Source organism: Contarinia nasturtii, unplaced genomic scaffold (assembly GCF_009176525.2).
Source record: "Contarinia nasturtii isolate CC-2019 unplaced genomic scaffold, AAFC_CNas_1.1 Cnas_scaffold_1964, whole genome shotgun sequence".
NCBI classification, from domain to species: Eukaryota; Metazoa; Arthropoda; class Insecta; order Diptera; family Cecidomyiidae; genus Contarinia; species Contarinia nasturtii.
In genome coordinates, this window is record NW_022199294.1 from 145,306 (window position 1) to 163,706 (window position 18,401).

General features: G+C 34.6%; 1 protein-coding gene and 1 long non-coding RNA gene across 2 annotated transcripts; one reads left to right on the forward strand and one right to left on the reverse strand.

Moving 5' to 3' along the window:
• Positions 1-1,107: 1,107 nt before the first annotated feature.
• Positions 1,108-2,696, reverse strand: LOC116347619. The gene is made up of 3 exons (XR_004201700.1): positions 2,427-2,696; positions 1,391-1,663; positions 1,108-1,317 (listed from the first exon to the last, which is right to left on the reverse strand). It is a non-coding gene; the product is annotated as an uncharacterized LOC116347619 (long non-coding RNA).
• Positions 2,697-2,863: 167 nt separating this feature from the next.
• Positions 2,864-17,411, forward strand: LOC116347546 (probable ATP-dependent RNA helicase CG8611). The gene is made up of 7 exons (XM_031778166.1): positions 2,864-3,045; positions 3,115-4,982; positions 5,098-5,182; positions 6,439-6,629; positions 6,756-6,910; positions 16,682-16,871; positions 16,965-17,411. The coding sequence occupies exons 1-7, from the start codon at positions 2,995-2,997 to the stop codon at positions 17,137-17,139; spliced, it is 2,715 nt and encodes a 904-aa protein (XP_031634026.1). The 5' UTR covers positions 2,864-2,994; the 3' UTR covers positions 17,140-17,411.
• The last annotated feature ends 990 nt before the right edge of the window (positions 17,412-18,401 follow it).

Genomic DNA, 18,401 nt, shown 5'->3' on the forward strand with positions numbered 1-18,401 from the left:
TGTAATGTCATAAAGAAGGTGGACAATGATTGTGTTGTAATTGTTTGAAATATTTTTTTTCTTCTATTCAAAGCGTTTTCGCTAGTCAAACGAAATATAGTATTAAATGAATTACACAAAAACTAAAATGGCCATATTTCGAACGTTGATTTATTTTTATGGATCAATTTCGATGGATATATATGGCATCGTAATGGCGCCTTAGCGACTGTATTTTATGTTAACTATGAATAATTTTGTGAATAAAAGAATTATTTTTTACTTTGGCTTAAGAGAAGACGATTGCCTTTTATTTAACGATAGATTTGTCTATTGTATGCATTTTACAAATGATTCTGCGATAACAATGCACAACTTGAAATGTAATCGATTCATAATAACAGTTTGAAAACATTTTTGTGTTTCGCTATGCAAACCACATTTGATGCGATGAAAGTTTGAGGGGACATTTTATTGCCAATCGATGAACAATTTAAATTCTTTCGGATGCGACAAATGGCAACAAAAGAAGAAGCGAAAAACCATCTGAAACGATGATCCCCACGATATTTGGAATAAATATTCTTTTGAATTGCAAAGCATTCGCTTACAAATTATTTCATTATGTATTGATAATAACAGTTTTTGAAAGGGAAATTGATCTTTTTGTCGACGATACGACGAAAAAGTTTTTTAAATTTGTGCCATTGTTTGCGATTGACAATTTTATCGCTTAACAGCTGGAAAGGATTGGCATTTTTTTTCGCTCATCTTCGACTGTTGTAAACTATAAAGTTGTTGCAAAGCCATAAAAATAAATTCATCAATGTCGATGTCATCGTTTAATTGTTTTCCGTATTTAATAAATAAAGTAGAACTGGTTCAGAATGGCTACAATGTACTACAAACGAAACAAAGAATTCAAACAAAGTATTTTCTCTCTTTATTATTTAAAACTATATGTGCCGTCCATTTGTCCTTTCCACACCATTGGCCGACGTCCATTTTATTATCGGAACAAATTGGCCCACACAAAAACAGCACATCAGTTTTGCTTTTCAAAAAAACGTCAAAAATGCATCCTATTCGCATTACGTATTCCTATAGAAAATAAAATGCTTATGGAAATCATTGGAAATTGTTTATTTTTTTGGTGTGCATGTGTACATTCGTCGACCATTGGGCCATTGTGTGAATATGTGAAAATTCAATATAACCTCCACCATATCCGAATCAATTTTTACAACGGATATTCATATTGGAATGCATAAATGGTGAACAAACATAAACCAAATCAAATCACACAAACATTTGCAGCCTGTTTGGTGCGCTGCGAATCTGATGGTCGAAAAGAGAGAATAAATGTAAATGCATAAAGCCATAAAACATAATAATTTTTATATTTCCTTACAATTTATTTATTGCCAGTGTTGTCGTGCACCAGGCATTCGTCCATTGTTCGCATCTAAATGAATTTTCCCATTTTCACAATAAACTGATTTCTGTACACAATTTCCGGTTTTTCGCTGTGCTCGTCGCCGTCGTCGTTTGCCATTTATCGCATTTTGCCCATTTTGCTCGATTCAACCAGACACACACACATGCACACCCCTCCTTGTCTCCGTCCGAATTTTTTCTCTCTCGTCAGCTCTATTCCAAAGAACTCCATTTTTCGGCAATTCATCTGCAAAAGAATCATTTCGATAACAATAAAATAAATTTATTCATTTTATAAATATACACAACAGAATGGAAACAGATCGGTATTTTGAACGCAGTACACAATATATTATTCGTAACGAAGTCTAGTGAATCGCAAACTTACACAAAATTCAAATCGATAGTTTGTTTTTTTATTTATTTGAAATGAATTTTGGTTGTTGTTTACACACATTTCCGGTATTTATTTCCCAACGAATCGCTCGATTCAAACAGGATAATCATATAAATGTGCACGCGTATGTTTCTGTATTTGGAGGAGAGAGAGAGAGAGGGACAGAGTGAATAAAGGGTTCTTTTGTTGAAACATCGAATTAAGGTCAATTCGTAACCAGAAGTTTTGTTATTGCCACTTTTCTTTTCACAACAAAGGAATTTATATCATAAAAATTGCAAATAAAAATGTAAAAAAAGAACTAACGCAGTCAATATAACTTAAATTATTATTGGACGATTGCGCAAATCAATCGTGAGATCATATAGATTTCCATCAAATTTGATTGTAATAATAAGTTATTCAATTATGTGAACTCCAATAAAAATCGGAACTTTGATGCCTAAAAATAGATAAAAAAATCAAACCATGAACAATATTTTTATAGCAGTAAAGATTTTTCATAATTCAAGACCGTTGAAACAAAATGTTCGTAAATCATCATCCATTGACAATACTAGCAGTCAAATAAAAAAAGTTTAATTTCAATAAAAAAAAATTATGGTTCACTTACAAAATAGCAATTCAAACCCCCACAACATTTACGCGTACCGAATTTGTTGTCATGAGAATATATCATGTTCTACATCGTCGATGATGTTTGGCAACCTCGTGAATATACTGTCTATAAGCATCGCGGTTCTGTTAAGAAGCACACCAGACAATGGCGATGGTATATCTTTCACTTTCAATGAATTTTCAACGATAGAAGCAAAACCAAAGACAAATATGTCCATTTGCGGTATGTGACTTGTATTATGAAAGTGATAACGATTTGAATTGTTTGACAGGTGATTTATAAACAAAAGACGATGTTGTTCTCACGTACAGCGCGTCCTCTAGTGATATTAGTCAGCAAGCATATGACGGTTGTGTACGCATGTCAGCAATTCAGCATATGTTTTTCGCTGCACGACAAACATGTGCGCTTGACATATGACGAGTGCTTTTAAAAATGTAAATAGTGTGTCGAAACCACTGGAATTTTGCCGAATTTTCTTGTTTTTCGTGTTTTAATTGAATTGAAAAATATCAAGTTGCTCTTTTATGATTTTAATACATTAAATATTACAATTTAAACCATGGATCTGTCATTGAATATATCAACATCAGCGAGTAGTAGCAAGTCAACTGTAAGTTGTGTGTTATCAACACGTTTTTTTTCTTTCTTTTACTCATTAAAACATTATGTTTCTCCGTAGCCAAAACTAAAACTACCGACAGTGGGAACGAAGCGAAAATCGAATATTGGTGGTTTTGATTTTAATTTCGTGAAAAATGACAAAGTCAAAGCAATCGTAGCTCGAAAACGACCGCCACAATTATTGTTGGCCAAGAAATCAGCAGCAAATAAAGCGTCCACTGAGAATTTGATATCGAAACCCATTCAAAAACCGGTAGATAATTCAAAACAGACCCAAAACAAAGTGAATACACCACAAAAATCAACGCCAAACAAGAAAAATGATGATATAGATTCACTTTTGAGTATGGCCAAGGTTAAACAACCAGAAGATGAGGCATCGTTGAGTCTGAATATATACACCAGCTTTGATTTGACTCAAATGTCAGCGAAAAGGTTTGGCGAAAAGAAAAAGAAATTATCACGAAATGAGCGCAAAGAGCGAGTTATGCAACGACGAATCGACGAAGCTCGTGGTAAGCAAGAGAAGAAAACACCAAACGCGTTTGCAAAACAATCGAATGTCGAAGCTGGCCCAAAAATAAATCTTCAGAAAAATACAGAATCAACTAATAATGTGGAAAGAAGGCCGAAAATGTTTGAGAAAAAACCCGAAAACAAACCGATGCGAAAAGCAGAAAATATATTCAAAAATACTCCAGATGTACCTGTAGTTGGACAGCGTTTTGTTAAACCGGTCAATGAAATTGTCTTCACCGGGTTGCCAATGAGTTCGATTGGTTTACATCCACATTTGGTGAAAACACTAGCAGATTTATTTGGAATAACTGAACTAACGAACGTTCAACAGCGAGCCGTTCCTATCGCGCTAGAAGGTCGTGATATTTTAGTTCGATCACAAACCGGATCTGGCAAAACACTGGCCTATGCTTTGCCTATTGTACAGCAACTACAAGATATCAAACCGAAAATAAATCGAAACGATGGCATTCTTGCGTTGGTTATCGTTCCAACTCGCGAATTGGCCATTCAAACGCTCGAAGTTTTCATCAAACTTCTGAAACCGTTCACATGGATTGTGCCGACTTATATAACGGGCGGTGAAAAGCGAAAATCAGAGAAAGCCCGACTTCGAAAAGGAGTCAATATTTTAATTGGAACACCCGGAAGGATTTGTGACCATTTGCTACACACTGAATCATTTAAAATAGATAAGGTCAAGTATTTAGTATTGGATGAAGCCGATCGACTGTTCGAATGTGGCTATGAAAAAGATGTCAAAGTCATTGTTGACGCTCTCAACAAAGAACCAGAAGCGAAAAATCCATTCGCAAAATCCAATGAGGTTGAAGAACCACAAGTAAAACGAATATCAAATGTACAAACTTCACTGTTGTCTGCGACTTTGTCATCGGCCGTTCGTCAATTAGGGAATTTGGCATTGAAAAATCCACTTTTTATCGATACCAGCGATAAGAAGGACATTGAATTACCGAAAACAATTCCGATTGCTGGCCAAAGCGAAGACTCAATTGAAGCGATCGAAGAGAGTTTGGCCAATGAAAATATTGTTATTCCAGAGAAAGTCACACAAAAATATATTTTAGTGCCACCAAAACTACGTTTGGTCACTTTAACAGGATTGATTTCGAAAGAAACATGCGATGGCAGTAAATCGTCAAAGATTTTAGTATTTTTGGCCACCGAAAATTTAGTCGATTATCATTATGATTTAATGACCGAAACATTGACCAAGAAAGTGGTCGACTCAGATGATGAGGACGATGGAGACGATGATGACAATATGGCACTTCCGGACGGTGAGAGTGATTTGGAGGATGAAGATGGATTGTTGGATAAAGTAAGAACAAAATCGAAGAAGAAGTTCAAAGAAAGACCGTTGCTAGCTGATGTGAAATTTTTCAAGTGAGTTTACTTCCATTTTCACACCGATCTGATTGAAACAATTTTTCTTAAGCAAAACTTAAAAAAAGACAAAAAGTACAAAAAAACACATAAATTGCAATGCTTTTTTTTCCAGACTTCATGGATCGTTGACACAACATGAGCGCAGTGCCATTTTCAAAGCGTTCAAAGAGGCAAAATCTGGTGTATTGCTGACAACGGTGAGTTTATTTAGATTTGGTACATTTCCAATCGATTTTGAATAATAACATGTAAATAGCCGTACAAAATGGGCATACATGAAAATGTCATGGAAATTGTTTTCCAGCGCGTATCGCTCTACGTGAAATCAGGTCAATTCCCCGAAAAGTAAACATTCTATTGTGCTAGTTCAACATTCTTGCTAAAAATGTGTTTTAAACAAAATACGTGTTTCCCACGAGTCTCGTTCTAATCGTGAAAAAATTATAATCACGTACCATGACACATATGTACTGACTGAGGTGATTGAAGACTGTATTAGTAAAACCGTAAGCAAAATCGATTTCAAACCATTTTATTGAGAAAGAACACATGAGTGGAGAACAAAACTAAAAGTCATTGTCCGAATCGCAATTTTTTTTTATTTATTATTCATTCTTTCTAAGCGTGTCATCTGTTTCTCAAGACAGAAATTGCTTTCAGAAAGTCACAGAAAAATGGCCACAGTTAAACAATTCCAATTACAATGAGAATATGTGAAAAAATTATTTTCTGGTTACGCCAATGAAGCGAATGAAATCAACTTCTTCAGCAACGTGATCATTTTTGTTTCACACGGATATATCGTTCGTTTGTTTGCCTCGTAGAAGATTCTCTCTTGAAGAATTTCGATTTTTTTCTCTTTAACATCGAAACGAATGATACGCAGTTTGTCAATTTGTATTGACACCAGAATAGTTTCTAAACGACCTGCAAATCACACCGAATTTTCGGTTGAAATGTGACTCATGCTGAGCAAATGATTGGCTGTTTTGGTGGTCAAAAACGCACTTTTGCCATCGTTTAGTCACAATCGATGGAATTCTTTTTGGATATTTTCGATCAAAGACATTCCATTCCGCAGGCCAGAGAAATACTCCATTCAGTTATGAATTAACTTTAGATGCTACTGGTGTTCAATTACATTAGATTAGATGGATATCTTTGGAGAGTGAGAAACGAAGTGAAACCACAAACTGTGTTTATGGTTCGATTGCTTGAAAGAATGTTCACATGATACATGTTCACAAGGCAATTAAAATTTCTTTATTAATGACCACAACGATTACTTAGCATTATGGGTACGATGAGTTATATTGTGGGCCACTTGAAATGACGGTAAACAACCTGCTGTGTGAGCCTCTCAACAAATGCAATGTCATTGTTTTGTGTCGCATTCCATTTCTTGGCAATATAAATAAAATCACTCATTTTTCATGATATCTTTGGAATGTAGGATGTGACCGCACGTGGAATTGATGTGCCGGCGGTAGATTTGGTGGTTCAATTTTCATCGCCGCATAAATTGGCCGATTACGTGCATCGTGTTGGCCGAACAGCCCGTGCTGGACTAAGTGGGCGCGCCATACTATTTTTATGTCCAAATGAAGTCGAATTCATTCGAACACTGGAATCAAAGCGGATTAGGTAAGTTCCGAAACATCCTTCCCTTTTAATGCCTCCTTAGCTGAATAAAATCGTGCCGTTTAGTAATACTATGAAGCCGTGTGATTTCATTCTTTTTTTAAAACTTTTTTTCTACCATTTTTACAGAATTGCCCAAGATGACTACAAAACGTATTTAAAAGCCATCCAAGATAATAGCGAATTAGTGACGGGAACATTAGAAGAAATGGCTTCTGAACAACAGCGTAAATTCGAACTACTAGTCGCCGACGACAAAGAAATCTATGAGAAAGCTTGTAAAGGTGAGTATTTTTTTCCATTTAAAACTAAAGTTTTGTCTGCCATCGTGGACACAAATGTTGTGTTTTTGTGTTAAATAATAGTCATTAAGCGAGCAGCAAAGGGGCCATCAAATAACATGAGCTTGTGATCACGATATTTTTAAAGCTATTCTAACTGTAATTAATACAAAATCGATTGGATTTTCCTCCGACGTTTATTCAAAAAGCGTTTGAAACAGAAGTTGTAAATAATCTCCATCCACTTGTATACAATTACTTGCCTTAGATGGTGGACAGTTTCAAAGAAATTATCGCTTACACTCGACCGCTTTTCTATTGATACAAACAAAGCCACTGTGTTTAAAATGTAATCCCGACTAAACAATAACAAGACCATATATTCATATCATTCCGAAGCACCGAAGAATATGGGGAGGGGGGTTAGAAAAACAACCATCACGATATTATTGACACAAAATTTACGGTTTGAGTGAAATGAAATGCGTGAATTATTGGTCGAAATATTTAATTAAATGTAAACCGAAGAGGTGTATGATTTACTTGAACAATTCGATTTTCTTTGGAAAATTTAATTACTCTCGTTTCGTTCGTATTGAAAATTCTTCGATTTTCCATTGTAATTGCTTTGAAATGTACACCACGCCATGCCCACATTGAATCGTCAAAACAAAACACCAAAAACAAAGAGCTACGTAATGAACACTTTGAAATGGAAAACAAATCAAACAATGTACTAACGAAAAATGAAGTAACAAATTTCCCGTAATTACATTTCTGTATTTCTTGTGTGGGCTTTCTTTTTTTTATTTCTGTCGTCGTCGTTGCCGTCGTTGTTGTTGATGTTGTTTTCTTTTTCGGCTTCTTGTTGTCAGTTTGCCGTATAATTTTAATTGTGATACTTATTGTGGTTGAATTTGATATGTAATCATATTAGGATGGCATTGTCTGATGTGAATGGATAATGACTTGATTCCCGTCCACACTTGTAATATATGGTTCAAATAATGCAATTGTGTGCTCCCTGTGCTTCAACAACCGCACCAAACTCGGATTAATTTCTATTTTTGCTTCCATTTTAAAATGTTGTCATACTTAAATTCAAACGAATATATATACAATTTGGCTGCGTTTTAACTTTGTTCCTAGTTTCCGTTTTTTGCTACGACAATAACATTTTCCTGTGTGGTTTTATGTACATAAATTGTTATCCATTTACGCAAGTAAATACGATGTAATGCATACATAAAGAGCGACTTTGTATTCATTTTTGTTTCTGTTGTTATTTTATCCAAATTGAAAATTTATCAAATAGTAAGTTTTTCAATGTGTCGGGAAATGTGTATATAATACACATTGCTGTCGCAACTGTTGGTAAATTGGATTACCGTTAAAACGTAATTGGTTTATTACGAACTTTATGTGCACATACTCACTCACTCACAGAAAAAAAACCCGAAACGCAACGAAGTAAAACACATTTTGAAAACGATCTAAATGCCACATTCAACGCCAATATTTCACATTCTGGGTGTCTTCTATCGTCTTTTGAAATCGAGTTAAAACCGTATGTGAATCGTGTGTGCGTTTCCAAGTATAAAAATAACTTTCGTAGGTTTCAATGTTTCTTTGTATCATCGCGTTTACCCTCTCAAATTCCCCCGTTTAGAATATTACTTCGTGGTTTTCTGCTTTCAATTTGGCTAAAAATTGTGCACATATTACTCATTCAATTATAGTCGAAATTTCAATCACAAACATTCTTGCACAACGGATAAAGAAAAACTTCCGTGATTTACATTGCGCACGGTATAATTTCATCATAAATCTCTCGTTCTCTATGTCGTTAAGCATGACCATATTTTTGGTCATCAAAACTCAAGTTTAACGAAACAAACTTTTTCAAAAGAGCGTTCCAACGATAGAAGAGAGAGAGAGAGAGAGAGAGAGAGAGAAACACATCGGTGGATTTAATTAACATGATATTTCAGTCTGGCTTTTAATTATTTTACCTTTTTTGTACGCATAAACGGCACGACCACTACATCAAACCATATCTCACAATCGAACATTTGTTCGTACCAAAAACAGTGTAATTTCGAATAAAGTCGATTTCGTCAATTCGAATTTAATTTGTGTCGTTTATTGTGAAACTTTGAAAAGTTGCTTTTAACCAGTTCGGTGTGCCGTGCGCTCAACGCAGTGAGTTAAGAAATAATTTATCGATATATACAATCGAATTCGATTCGCCGCCCATTTTCTGTCATTTGCTGTCTTAAATGACGATTAAAATGTCATTTCCTCGAAACGTAGGTGAAGGCAAGACATTTTATGTCAGTGTTTGTGTTCAAAACAGTTTGTGATGTGTGTTACCGCCTCTTCGATTTAATCCCGCATTTCTGCCTCTGACGAGAGGAAAAAAATATATTTATTGAATTTTTCTTATGAGTGCCCAACTTGATCGCGGAATGAATAATTAATTGATTCTCTCCTTTTACGTCAACGACAAATTCATAATTTATTAGATTTTATTTGAACGTCGATGTCAAGAAAGAAGAAAAAAATATATATAATGGAAACTTTTAATCATCCAAACTGGCCAATTTTGGAACATTAGCATCGCATTCGAATTATATACATAAAATACTTGAACTTTCTTTAGAAATAACAACAGGGAAGCAAATTGTATACTTTCCCATCTATTTTATACGGCTAAAAGGTAAAAGCGGTGACGACTGTTTGATTTATTGCTCCTGAATGATTACCGATTATCTTATTATGTACTAGTAGTATGGATAATGGTGCCGTATGCCTATTTTAAGGATAGTGAAGGAAAAACGTCATTCGTTTTCAATTTTCTCATCGTTTGCTCAGCACGCCGAATGGTGTGTGTGCCTTTGTAACCAATAAAATTGCCTAATTCATAATTAACCATTATTATTATTTTGCGGCGAAAAGTTACAATTAATATTGTTCACAAAACGAGCGTTTCTTGAGAGGGTTTTTTCAAATTACCGTTTATTTGTGTTGGGCATGACATTTGTTTTGGATTCGCGTTTTTTCTCTATAATGTTTGCATAATAATTGTTCGGTAATCGTGAATTAAAAAAAAAGTCACATGGAAAACGCAGTCCGAGCATAATCACCGACGCAAATGAACAGCGAATCTAAAACAGTCCATAAAACTTCAAACAGAATAAGCATATTTCGATTGTTGTTCACATGAAAGCGATTTGTAACATTTATTACACGTGACTACTTGACTTCCTTAAGTGCTTGAACCTTTTTTTCTTCAATCCAGCTCTCTCTCTCGCCCCGCTATTTTTCTGGCCGTTTTTTGTCTAATGGTCTTTAATGGTAACCCCTGGAGGCATACGGCGAACTTCCATTTGTTCGACTTGAATTATCATCGATATCGACATCGGTGTGGAACGACATTAGCGTACATTATGGATTCGTTGGCTTTTCTCTCACAGAACCGCCCAGCAAATACAAAACCATCGACTAATATTCACTTAACTCATTTCCCCCTCTTTTTTTATTATTCAGCCAACGCTCATTTCAATCGTTCGTTTTTCATTTCTACTCTCTCTCTCTCTCCCTCTTCTCATAATTTTTCTGCAATAAATCAACAAAAATTTGTGTCGCTAGTGGACCATTTCCATATTCATTGTTAGGCAAAATTGTACATTTTCCGATTTGATTTTTCCTGCTCTCTCTCTCTTTGTGTGTGTTTTTGAATTTGGTGAAGTGGTGACGATAAGCGCATTCATTTGTTCCACTTTTCAAACAACAAAACAATCCAAATTGAACAATTGCTACAAATGTGTGCATAGCAAATGCTCCCATAATTTGACGATGTTGCTGCTATTGTTTTTTTGTTCAGTAACAAAATGCCAAGCATGTAATTAAGAGAAAATATCCTTGAAAACAATACACATTTTGCTCTTTTAACGATCATTTCTCTTTATTTTATAATGTTTCATTTTTTTTCCCGTGGCCTTATGAATTGGACGAACTAATTCGCATGCAAAACGAGAACAAAATGAACAAAACGGATTGGAATTTTAGGCGCAATGCATGCGCTTCACTTTTGTTACAATTAACTAAAACAAGCCAAATGAACAAACGAACAAATAAAAAAAAACGCAACCTAACAACGCGGATGGCTGGAACAAATGCGAATGTGCAGCACACACAACGAATGTGCACTTCGATGGGAAATTGAATTTTAATGCGAAAACAATGCAATGCAAAAAAATAACCACTCGACGGCGTTAAAAGGACACTCATTACATTACCACTTGAATGTAGTAGTGGCAAACACAGCAACGCTACTTGGCTCAAGTGGTTTGCTGTTTTCTTGCAATAATATTTTCCTTTCGTGTTTCTATTTATTTGCCATTTCGCCAACCACTTCAACCACCACAACCAGCAAATCGCGCGCTATAAGCACATCACTGTGTTTGCGAATGAGTGGAACGCACATTTGTGTTGCGGTTGTGCATTCTTTGTGTGGTCGCTTTCGCTCTCTTCCGTTCTGGCAAAACCATAAGTGAATATAAAATGCTCAACGCAATGAACACTGCACGCAACAAATACAAAAAGAAATTACAATTTCAGATATCAAGTACAATTAAATGCGAACTAATTGCATCTCACTTAGTATTTTCCCCCTTTTTTTGCCCATTGTGTGCTGGACGACGCGCTCACTTAAGCTTTCACATTTTTATTCGTTTAGTCACACGACTCTTTGTTACTATTTCGAATGTTTTTTTCTTCGAGAAAAAAAATACATTTTTTATATAGAATCTTTGTTATTGAATTTGGCTTTCGAGAGAAAAACAGTTCAAGTACACTTTTGAATATATCGAATTGAATCAATACGAAAATGAAACAGTCTAGCAATTCATTGTTTGAATTGTGATTTTTATGCTACGGAAATACGATGTATGGTGTCGGGGTTTAGCGAAATATTCAGACATTAGCTAAATAATTTCGTCTACCACGTTGAAACTTTTTAAAAATAATCGCATATAACACACGATGGCCATAGTTGAATGAGTCTGTCTATTGGTATAAATCGAGTTACCTCCTGCTAAACCTTACACGACGACGCATCAATTGAATATTTACCAACTGCATTGAGTGCACTATATAAATGTGACTGCATTGGAGTGTCATACACTGCACGCGTGTACCTAATAAATCTTTCCGGCATTCGTTCGATGTTTACAGCGTAAACTTAACGCTCGACCGATTGAATAGTTGTGCAGTGTAGTAGTTTTTGCTGATTGTTTTCACCCTCATTTCATACGCTTCAGCGAAATTGAATCAAACATGGTTGAATGTAATTTGTTGAGTGTCGATTTTAGTTATTTACCACTTGGACATAATCAATATGAATTGTTGAAATGGACAGCACACAATGTGACAACATTTCCATGGGAAATACGAATGATTTAATAGATTTGAAAATGCATTGCACTCATCATGCCAATATGTTTAATGTCGATAATTGCTGAATTGACAATTTGTTCAAATGGATTGTTTACGACATTGTCGACGGGAATTTCAATTCAATTATTTCAAATTTTACTTAAAATACACCCGTCCGTGGATAGATCCGAAAAAAAAGACTTACTTATTCCGAGCGCAAAGTGTTAAAAATTAATTTTCTTTCATTTGTTAAACTAGCTCTTCTCTTATTGAAAATTTTTCTCACTGTTCCTTCGGCAAATGAAGGAGCTGTGTCATTTAAATAGCCTGAAACCAAAATTCAAATTGGTTGGCCATTGTTTGGGCTCATTTAAATTTTGCACTTCGTTAGTTCGAAAGCACGAATTATGATTCTTTTCACATATTTTTTTGTCGTTCCTCTCCTCATTTGGTTGGCGTTATAATTTTTGTTGTTTCATCTGTGCGTGGCAAAATAAATATTTTAATATTAATGGCTGAATGGCGAATCTCATGCGATGCGTGTTCGTGTTCAATGATTTCAGTCAGGCGATATAATTCGTTATAACAATGGCAATTATTGTCGTCACTCAGTGGCCGAAAATGTGCATTAATTGCTCGTGTGTGTGAGTGTGTTTTTTCAAATATGTTCATTGGCGCATTGATGTGTTTGTATGAAATGAAATCGACATGTGACATTTTACTGCAGGATAAATTTGTTTATGTTCACTAATAAAACGATTTTTGTTTTTTTTTGCCTGTGGCAAACCTTAATAATTGCCAAATTATCTTCCGGAGATATGAAGAAAGAAAGCGTAAAAGCAGGAACCCCCAGCTGATTTATTGAATATTTTGATATTGTGATCAATGCGATTTCACATTTGGAAATGGACCAACCCAATGCATTACTCTCAGCATTACTACTATATTATGGCAATAGTCAAGAAAAACGAAAACAATTGGTAAAACGAAACATTCGGTTGGTCGTGCACGCGCCCCTTTTCTCTCTCTGCATATGCACAAAGGCAGCAGCAGCATCAAGAGAAAACTCTTGGTACTTTTTTTTGGAAACTTGTTGGCAAATTAAATCGGCTAATGTTCTATGTATTTTCGTAACATGCAAGAAAAATACTCGAAATTGGCTAACGATATTACATTAACGGTTCGTTACTCTGATTTAATTATCCACATCATTCTGTTTTTTTTTCATCACCGACCGAAAGTCCATGTATATACATTCAAATATGGCATTTCATTTGTTTCTCGACAACAAAACAAAAGCAGTTCGATTTTCGGAGGCTACAACGATTCATTTGATGGAAATTGGCTTTTATGTTTCGAATAATGATATAAAAATCGAGTTTTGAGATAAATCGAAAAATATTGCTCATTTTCGTATTCGATTTGGCTACCGTTTTACATAAATGCACACGGATCTTTGTTCTAACTGTAGGGTTTCGAGCGGAAATCTTTCATTTATTCGAAGCCAATTTGTGTGGCTAAGAGATACTCATTACAATGGAATCAAGTCTGAAAATGAGCTCATACATTTCCCTGCACGAACGAGAAATAACAATCGTATTTACGCTTCAACGCGCTTCTTTTTTCATTTCGATTGGTATTTTGTTCTTCTGCGAATAGCATTGGCATCAAACATGATTTCATCGTTCACAATAATAGGATTCATTTCTATCATTTAGATCCCTTTTTGTGATGAAATGAATCGCACCAAATGTATACAGTTTTTTTTTAGTTTTCAATGAAAGAGAGCTGCTGTTCCGATTTTACCCTAGGCTGAGGAAGATAGAAATTACCCGTTTTTTTATAATCATAATTAAAGTCCAATTAAATTTTTGCATCAACGAAAGAATTCGGGACGGCAATCGTCATTTCCAAAGGATTTCTCTGAATCGTTTTAATGCAAAAAGGTCTCGCAAAGCGCCATTAGACCGAAACTATTAAAATAAATCCCCGATGAACGTTGTAATTATCAAGTAGCAACCGCGAGAACATATGTAAACAGTTAAACAACGTTTTTGCGATTGTTTTCGTTTTTCTCGTTCAAACCGATTTTATTACTTAATGATTGCACGTGAGTTAGAGGAAAGAAAAAACGAATCGCGAATTAATGGTATGCCATTTGCACAACCAAATCACATCAAAACGATTCTAATCGCCGGCACAGCAGCACTCGGATCCCTTTCGGCATTGGAATTCAACCTTGCAAAACATTTTTATTAAAATTTAATTGGTCTAGCTACCTCACAACAAGGATTCGAAGAATCAGCATGAAGTCATAAAACATTTTTTAAATTGTTTTGTAGCTTTTGAAATTGTTGTTCTTTTTGTAGTTTTCCGTTAGTTTTCTTACAAGTGTAAAAAACTTTGTCTCAAAAATCAATATTCACATTGACTCGTGCAGACAAAATGTTCTAAATTTATTCAATAGTTATAATTTCTGTCGATCATTATTGGTTTTTAAACATATCTATTAAGGTTATATGAATTTGATGTCGATCAAAATCAAAGAGATAATTACAGTTTGAGGAATTTTGTCATTGGTTTGACATTCAATCGTGACGCATTTAATTGAATCGAATCAGTCTATAAATGACTTAATTGGAATCACTTTTTGATTTATAATATCAATGATAAAAACCGAGATTCAAAGAGTCTTAACACTCCAATCTCAATTGGATGGCATTTTTTAATAAAAACTTTGTCTCAATATCAGTTATTGGTTTTTAATTTGTTTGATGATTATAATTCAGTCACTTTTTCGATTTTTTTTACCCTCTGGTCTCATGAATTCATCAATGCGTAGCCATTGAGTCACCGAGCGTCTGAATGTTCACTGAATGCCACAGTTCAATTATAATAATTATCGAAAAAAAAAAAAAAATAATTACAATTGAGAACTCGAAGACAAGACTAAAATAGAAGTCGCGACTGAAGAACGTATTCGTGTGTAATGATAGCAATTTGTTGGAATTCAATTTTGAGCATGTACAGTTTTTCTGGCAATTATTGCTTTAGTGTCATTGAGTTTTGTTCCGTTTGACAGCATCGCGAATAACACCCAAAAACTAATGAGATATTCAGTTGTTTCGATTAAATTTGAGCTCGATTGGTGCGTGTGTTGTTTTTAAATACGGGTTTTCTTTTCTTCGGTCTAATTGCCAAACGTCTTTGACTCTGTCGAATCGACTGCGGTGTGTGTCATTTGTCGCATTCATCATTTTAGTAACCATTAAATAATGTCAATTTGTATTTCTTTTCAATTGGTGTGAGCATGAGTAGTAATTGATCGAATGGTGCCAAAAAAGGTGCAAGTATTAATATTCCAAACGTTTGATACTAGTTTCGACGAGAAAAAACCCGGCCGGACGTAAATAAAAAAAATAGAAAAATCATTATTGGTTTTTAAGTTGTTTTTAATGGTTTTCTCTTGTGTAAAAAATAATGTCATTTGATCGGGCTGCTTTGGACTTGGTGTTGGTCGTCATTCTGTCATGTGATTGTCCGTTTATACAAATGTGTTATGATGATTGCCGCGTCTTTTGATGTGCTCTCGTCGCATTTATAGTCTCATTTTGTCTTCGGATTGCGCCAAGTGCTCGGACTACAATGGTGAGAGCATCTGTTGATGCATTTCATTCACAATATAAATGCAAACCAATAATTATATTACGTCCTTCTTGAATTTCCGATTTTATTTCTTCTTTTTTTTTATTCTTTCGTTCATTCCAAATGGAAATACTCAGTTACGATAATAAAGTCAATTGTTTTAGTTATACACTCCCTCTTGTGTTTTGTGTGCATTTGAAGATGCAACATTGTGTACATGGCGAGAAAGTGAACAACACCTTGGAAGATTGTCTTTTATTTTCTTTTTAAATAAAATAATTGGTGAATATTCTTCTTCTTTACTCTTTCGGTCGATTCAAATGCGATATACACTGTGCTGGCTCGAAGCACGCACAACTGATGATAGATTGAGGCAATGGAAACAACATTTTCCAAAATATATATCAACAAACCGTCTCATTGTTGACGGTGTGAATACAGAAGGCTGTGAAACACTATTTTTCATCATCGTGTTACTCGGATGATTGACTTGTTCCTCTTTTTTTTTCCTCAAAAACACAGACTTTCGCTCTCTTTTCTCTATCCCAGCCGTGTCTCTCTCAAATGAACGTTATAATTTTTTGTTATGTTTTCAGTCACCAAATTGCTACCAAAAACACAACATTAATTCTATTAAATTTATTAAAACGAAAGCATAATTTCCGTTTTTTTTTTTATTCTCATTAACAGCATTCGTGTCATGGTTACGTTATATATCATCGTTTCCAAAAGATTTGCGACACATTTTCAATGTGAAAAACACACACATGGGTCATTACGCAAAGTCGCTTGCATTGCGCGAACCACCAAAATCATTTACGAAAGAGTTTAGCAAACCGAAGGCACCGTTGCCACAGAATCGATTAACCTATACGGACAGGTAATTAAGCAACATAACTTGAAATCACAAAACGATCTATTTAACAAGATGAAATTTCAATTTCCTGTTTGTTCTTCTTTTGTTTCCATCTAGATCGACAACGAAAAAATCGGAACGAGTAACTGATTCAAAAACTGTGAAAAAGAATGGAATGAAACGACCGTCAACGACTATGACCGGTCTCGGCAAATTCGTATCCAAATCAATTAGTTTATCAACATCGGAATTCGACAGTGGCTTACCGCCGATGAAAAAACGAAAGAACTAACCAACCGAAATTAATCACAACCAAAACCAACAATCGCATAAACAAAAACGTTTTCTTGTTAACGGAAACATCGTTTCATTTAAACAATTCGATATAAAAATTGTTGTAATTGATTTTGACTGAGTTCTTTTTTTTCACTCCTTTCATTGTTAAATAAATAAAATCAAATAATTCATTTGAGATTGTATATGGTATGATCCGTTCAACTCGTTGATACGATGAACACAAATGCATAAATAAATTGACGTAAAAACAAACGATGAATGATTTGATTTGGTTCGTTTTTTATTTATTTTGTACATACTTTTCGTTCTTTTTACGGTAGTCATTGTATTTATTCGAAATTCAAAGTACCTTTCCATCGACGATGTTATTTCGGTCGATTGTTTTCCAATTATCGCCAAGAAAATCAAGTGGAGAAAATCGACTGAATGCTCGAAAATAAACAAGACCATTTTTTGTTTGTTTTAAATTGAAATTGTTTTCGAAAGAAAGAAAATGGTGTTGAACGATGATAGAAAGTACGGGTAAGGCACATTCGGAGAAAATCAAAATAATTGAAGTGAAACTGCAGTTTAGTCTGAGGAAATAAAAGGTGAGTTTGAAGGCCAAAAAATGAAGAGAAAACAAATAAAATCATTTTTGTAGCTTTAAATTTAGCAAAAGACTGAAATTGATTGAATTTTCAAATGGAAAGAAAGGAATATTTGCCAAATCTAAGAAATAGATTCGCCGAACTCAAGTTTCCTTCAAGCAAAACTAATTAAAACTCATCTAAATTACATTGAAAATTAACAAAAAAATTGTAAATTCATATGGGTGTCGCTCATCATTGGCTTTTATCCAGTCCTCGTTCCGCTTGATTGCCAGTACAATAGACTCGAGTTTGGAATCAATAGAAAAATATTAGAGTGTGAAAAATTTCATTAAATTGCATTTTTCGAGATTTTATCTGTAAAACGGTGTGGAATTTTCAAAATCGGGTGCATACTACATAAAGCACCTTGTACAAAAGATCCAAATAATAGTGATGATGAGATAGCAATTATGGTAAGAAAATCAATATCTACGACATTGTTTATCAATGGTATACCGTGACAAAGTGCAAACAATGCGATACAAAACTGAAACACACACCCAAACCACAAAATATTAATCATAATTACAAGCTGAATATAAATACACTCGATTGTATGTGAATAAATGTGAGTATATGAGTATGTGCGTTTGTCAAATAATCTTATTTAGAATCCACTTTAGAC

Excerpts from the sequence above, each read along its gene's own strand:
- LOC116347546 (XM_031778166.1), top strand. The coding sequence starts at position 2,995 with ATGGATCTGTCATTGAATATATCAACATCAGCGAGTAGTAGCAAGTCA. Across the intron at positions 3,046-3,114 it reads CGAGTAGTAGCAAGTCAACT|CCAAAACTAAAACTACCGAC; the intron begins GTAAGTTGTGTG and ends GTTTCTCCGTAG. Across the intron at positions 5,183-6,438 it reads CTGGTGTATTGCTGACAACG|GATGTGACCGCACGTGGAAT; the intron begins GTGAGTTTATTT and ends TTTGGAATGTAG.